The sequence below is a fragment of the Propithecus coquereli genome, unplaced genomic scaffold (assembly GCF_000956105.1).
Source record: "Propithecus coquereli isolate 6110/MARCELLA unplaced genomic scaffold, Pcoq_1.0 Scaffold176, whole genome shotgun sequence".
In the NCBI taxonomy this organism is placed as follows: Eukaryota; Metazoa; Chordata; class Mammalia; order Primates; family Indriidae; genus Propithecus; species Propithecus coquereli.
The window spans coordinates 3,168,928-3,174,852 of record NW_012142301.1 but is presented as its reverse complement, the minus strand read 5'-3'; the positions used below and the strand labels follow the sequence as shown (position 1 = coordinate 3,174,852).

At 36.4% G+C, this 5,925-nt stretch overlaps 1 protein-coding gene across 1 annotated transcript in view; it reads left to right on the top strand.

Moving 5' to 3' along the window:
• Positions 1-5,925, top strand: part of PIBF1 (progesterone immunomodulatory binding factor 1) — a gene marked incomplete at its 3' end in the record, with an annotated part of 215,782 nt that overhangs the window by 3,257 nt on the left and 206,600 nt on the right. The window contains exon 2 of the mRNA XM_012642153.1: positions 5,125-5,225. Coding sequence (XP_012497607.1) covers positions 5,125-5,225 — 101 coding nt within the window. The remainder of the gene's footprint in view (positions 1-5,124; positions 5,226-5,925) is intronic.

Sequence of the window (5,925 nt, the reverse complement as noted above, 5' to 3'; positions counted from 1 at the left end):
TGTTTTTGTTGTGGTTTTCTTATTGGACTGAAATTGTAGAAGATTGAATTAGTGATATTCCTGAGTTTATGACACATAATTATCATTGATCCCTGAAGGGTTAATGTTTTTCTAATGTATTCTTTTCATTCCCATAGCTCATTTCTGTTCCTGCCTTTCTCTATGCAACCATTTTAATGTTTATCTTTTTGTTTGCATGTATTCTTGAGAATGGAAATTTTTCATTTTTACTTTACAGAAATGTAAAATATATGTTTTGTTTTAGTTCTCATCTCTTTTTCTACTCAGCACTATTTTAAAAATTATCTTGTTGCTATGTATACATTTACTCTTTTGCTTCCAACTCTTACATAATTCTCTATATATCTACCAATCTATCCATCCACTCCCACAGTGATGAGCACTCAGTTTGCCTCCAGCCCTTTGCCGCTACACACACCATTGGTCTTCTTTAGACATTTCTCTTCTGGACTTCTGTGAACATTGCTTTGACATACATATATATACTTAATTTAACTAAATGTACTGCCAGATTCTTTCTAGAATAGCTTCCCTGCTCTATATTCAGAGTTTTTTGTCTATCGTATGAGCACTAAGGGTGTTCTACTTGAAGACCCCTTGGGAATAAGATGTTCGCTGTCAAATATATGAAGAAATATCATAGAAGAATTAGTCTTTCATAATTTATTGAATCTAAGGCACCTTGATTGTAAGGTGGACCATTACATGTATTGCTAAGGTTAAAAACTGCCCGTGAAATGGTTATGTGCTGTAGGTTATAAAATGCATCCCAGAGATGTTAAAATGTGAGAAATTATGAGTCTGGAGTTGATTAAAGAATGGTATTTTAGTTAGTCATTCATTCGCCAAAGTTTACTGATGCATTGAGCATCGGGGCTACAAAAATGAAAATATCATACTCTAGCATCACAAAAAATAAATTTTCCTCACTAAACTAGGGCTCCATGGTAACGATTGGGAGTCACGGGAAAGGTAGATTTCTGCTAAATGTAAACCTCTTATTGCTATTAACATTTAAATAGCCTGGTTTTAAGTTACTGAGCTTCCTGTCATTGGAAGCATTCGAGTAGTCCTGAATAGTCAGCTGTTGTGGGCATTATAGTATAGCTGCTGTGGAAACTGATGGAACCAGCTGTCCACGGTTTCAGGAATTAAGTTCAGCAGTTAGTACCAGAGATTTGGATAATGGTGGCTACTGGTAACAGACATGGAAACTATGGCTTAAGCAAGATAAGGATTTTGTTTCTCTGGTATAGCAAAAATCTGAAAATAGGTAATTTAGACCTGATTTATTATTCTTTGATCTCATTAGGAACCCAGGTTCCTTTTATAATAATCTTCTGCTCAGCTATTTTTAGCATGTACTTTTCACCTAAAATCTTAAGGTGGCTGATCTGCCTCTAATCATTGTGTGCATGTTATAGTAATAAGGAGAAGGTAATGGGAAAAGGGGGCATGTGACACATGGGTCAGTCCCCTTTAAAGAGCTTTTCCAGAAGCTCAAGCTAGTGACCTCAATTAACTAGAACTACGTAGCATGACCACCCCCACCTGCAAGGGATGGGAAGCTGGGAAATATAAGTTTTTAACTGGACATATTGTTACTAATAAAAACCAGGGGTATGTCAGAAAGAAAGGAAGATTTGATGTTGGGGGCAAATAACAGTTTTTTCTTCTACCCACCAAGATCTTTTTTAAGCTAGAAAATACATGAATCTAATCTAATTGCTTCAGTATGGCAGCAATAGAAATGTTTATGGACACATGACTTTGTTGTAGTTTGTTGCTATGAATGTCTTGACCGTGTTGATTTGATTTCTTCATGTCTAAAAGCGGAAACAGGTCCAAGAAAATTTACAAAGCATTGATTCCTACTTCCTAATCAGTTGGTTGCCAAGTCCAGCTACTCAGGCCAAACTTCTTGATGCTAGGGAATTGTTAGCTTTACGCTTTTATTCCCATCCATTACTGCCTAAATCCCCTTCCTTACTTGACTTCTTTATTCCTTTCTGCTTCATTCTTCTTGCCTTGCATTTTTTTTTTTTTTTTTTTTTGAGACAGTCTTGCTCTGTTGCCTAGGCTAGAGTGCAGTGGCATCAGCCTAGCTCACAGCAACCTCAAACTCCTGGGCTCAAGTGATCCTCCTGCCTAAGCCTCCTGAGTAGCTGGGACTACAGGCATGTGCCATGACACCCGGCTAATTTTTCTACTTTTAGTAGAGACAGGGGTCTTGCTCTTGCTCAGCCTGGTCTCGACCTCCTGGATCCTCCCACCTTAGCCTTCCAAAGTGCTAGGAATACAGACAGTGAGCCACTGCACCTGGCTGCCTTTCAATTTTTAAATGCGCAAAACTCTTTGTCTCTCATTGGAGGTGTTTGGGTTCCTTATTACCTGGGAAATGAAGAGTACATCTTCCCAGCTTGTTACTGAGGTGAGGGTCTTAATTTGGAAGTTAGTTAAATTTATAAAAGTTGAAACTCTTAAAAAAGAGTTTTCTTTCTTTCCTTTTGGTACAGGTTGAGTATCACTGATCTAAAATGTTTGGGACCAGAAGTGTTTTGGATTTTGGATTTTTTTCAGATTTTGTAATATTCACATTATACCGGTTAAGCATCCCCAATACTAAAATCTGAAATCCAGAACAATCCAAAGCGCATTTCCTTTGAGTGTCATGTTGACCCCTGAAAAGTTTCAGATTTGGAGCATTTTGGATTTCGGATTTTCAGATTTGGGATACTCAGCCTTTAACAGTATTCTTGATTTGCAAAATAATAATTATGACAAATGTGGTTATTTTATATTTTTTATTGATTAAAGATATTGATTGAGACATATTGCTGGGGATACACCAGTGAATATGACAGAGTCTCTTTTTTATGGGGATCACTTCCAAGTGAGGGACTTGATCAAAAAACAATTAAACAAGTTATACTCAAGGTCATGTGACAGAGTCACTTAGTAATAGGAATTTTTATACTTTAGATAAGGAGTTAGCAAACTTTCTGTAAAGGGCAAGGCAGAAAATATTTTATGTGTTGTGGGCCACATATGGTCTGTTGTATATTCTTCTTGTTTGGGTTTTTTTTCTTTCTTTCTTTCTTTCCAAATGTAAAACCCATTCTTAGCTCTTGGGCTGTTCAGCAAAAGGACATGGCTGAATTTGGCCCATGACCATTGTTTATTAAGCCTTGCTTTAGGTCATGTAGTCAGAAAAGGCACTGGCAGATTTTAGGCAGTTGGAGTTACATTATCCTGATTTTTGTATTCAAAATGGCACCAAACTAACAGACTAAGGGAAGATAAGGGAGGAGCAGAAGACAGTTATTAGGCTACTACCTAATGTAAGATTCTTAAATTTTTGGCTTCATTAATTGGGGCCACCATTTATTAAGAAATGGAAGACTGGGAGAAAACTGATTTGGGAGGTAAAACGTAGGTTCTGTTTTGAACATGTTAAATTTTGGATTCCTGTTAGACTTCTAAATGTAATTGTCAGTTAGGATTTAGGGGTGTAGTCCATCTCTCTCTCTCACACACACTCTCTCTCCAGATAGATAGATAGATAGATGAAATATCAGCATATAGGTGGTACCTAAAGCCATGGGATTGTATGATATTGCCTGGGGGGAGCAGAGGGCAGTAAACCAACATCAAGGGGCAAGCTAACATTTAGAAATGGAGTAAAGGAAGAGAATTCAGCAAAGGAGCCTAGGGAGCTTAATAGTGTGCAGTGAGTTAGGGAAACCAGAGAGGAGTATCATGGAAGCCAAAAAAGAATGAAGTGGTCAGCTCTATCAGATCATGCTGTCAAGTAAGATAAATATGCAGAAATAACCATTGGACAGGCCACTGTGGACTTTGACAAGAATAGTTTCACTGAAATAGTATGGGAGAAAAACTTATTGAAGTTGCTCTGAAAATGAGCAGAGAGGTGGTACTGTAGCAAAGAGAGTGATGTGATAAAGGGAGTCTTGTTTGTTTAATGATAGGAATGATCCAGTAGAGAGGGGGAATTTTATAATGCTGGAGGAATTCACTTGAATATATTACAGATTGGCTGTTAAATTCATCTATTTTAAAGGATGAACAAAAATTGCCTGAGTTGAAAAGGGAGGGAGTAAAGAATTTTTTAAATAGACTAAGAGCAAAATCCAAGCATGTGAAAGTTTAAGAGAAAGGACAGCATATTTGGGGAATGGCAAGGATTTATTTTGACTGGAACAGTTTCCTTTTAAGATAGTGACAAAAGAAATAATTGACAAGGGCCAGATCAAGGACTACGGTATTATGCCACAAAGTTTACGATTTATGCAGAAGACAGTGAGGATCCTCTGAAGGATTTAAATCTGGGGAAATAAATTTTTGGTAGTTTTTTTTAAAGGTAAGATAAAGAAAGATAGATTTGGAGGCTGTCAAAACTGAGGCAGGGAAACCAGTGAGGAAACTACTGTAATAGTCCAGGCAGGAGATGATAGAGGTCTAACTGAAGAATTTTCAGTGGGTATGAAAAAGGATGATACTGTTTTGACAACTGTTCATAAAGTGAAGTCAACAAATAATTGGTGTCTGATCAGAATAAGCAGTGAGGGAGAACTAAGCATATCAAACACAACTCAGATTTTTTTTTCTTTGGAAGTTAGGGAGATACAGGGAATACAGGATTAGGTGAGGTTAATTGTTTTGTGTTTTGGATGTTTGTAGCTTCACCCATGTGAAGTCTGTGGTGGTCAATTGAATATGTGTAGTGGTCAGATATGTGGCTCTGGAGTATGAATTCAGGGTCTGGCCTGGTAGTAATTACCTGAGTGAGGCCCTAATGTGAAATCTCAGTTGTCAATAAGCTTCTCAGTGAGAGTGGTTAAGTGGGAAAAAACAGTCTTAATGACAGCCTGGCAAAAAACAGTTTATGAGGCAGCAGTTTCAAACTGGAGTATGAGAAGTCTTATAGTTCATGGACACAACCATTGCAAAGAAAAACTCTATCCATTTTTCACTGTTTCTTTTAAGTTCCTTTTTTTATATTTTTATTTTTCAAACTGAAGGTTTTTCTTTATCATAAATTTGAAAATTGAACATATAACTTACCTGTTTCTCTTTATTAAGATTGAAGAATTGGAGGAGAAACTTAATGACGCACTTCACCAGAAACAGGTACTGACATTGAGATTAGACAACCAATTGACTTTTCAACAGAAAGATGCCAGGTAAGAAAAGTTTTTAAAAAGCAACAATATGTATTTAGCAATTGAAAGTAATTTTATTACCTATCATGCTTGTAATTGTAAGCTAAAACAGAGAGATTTTTAAGTCAGAAATGGTAGTAATTTTCACATGCAGGCCACAAAAAAGTAAATTACTTGATATAGTATACGAAATACAAAAATTCAAAATTCTTTGTTCGTTCAACAAACATTGGCCAATGTAAATGAACCATAGATGACAGGGGGAAGTCTAAACTGGCCACCACTTAACTTGCTGTCTGGATTAACCTTTCTTCATTTATGCTCTAAAACATACTGATTGATTCTCATGGCCCATTGGACTTTTCCTGTCTTGAAGTACCTTCCATTACACCTGCATACTTCCAACTCAGTCGTGTGTTTATCAAGAGTCTATTGTAGCTCTGACTCAGGTGGGGCAAAGGTAATATGTGTAACCTAAACGTTTGTACCCCCGTAATATGCTGAAATAAAAAAAAATAAAAAATTTAAAAAAAAAAGAATTTTATGCATAGGAAAAAAAAACCCAGTAACTAGTAACTCTTGAGATAAAGGAATTTTAAAATTTGGGTTTAAAAAGAATAAACAAAATCTGTAATCAGTACCTTTATGGAAAAACCCAACTGCTTTGTATTTTAATAAATGAATAAAAAAAGACTCTGTTGTACTCTCAAATATGCCTATG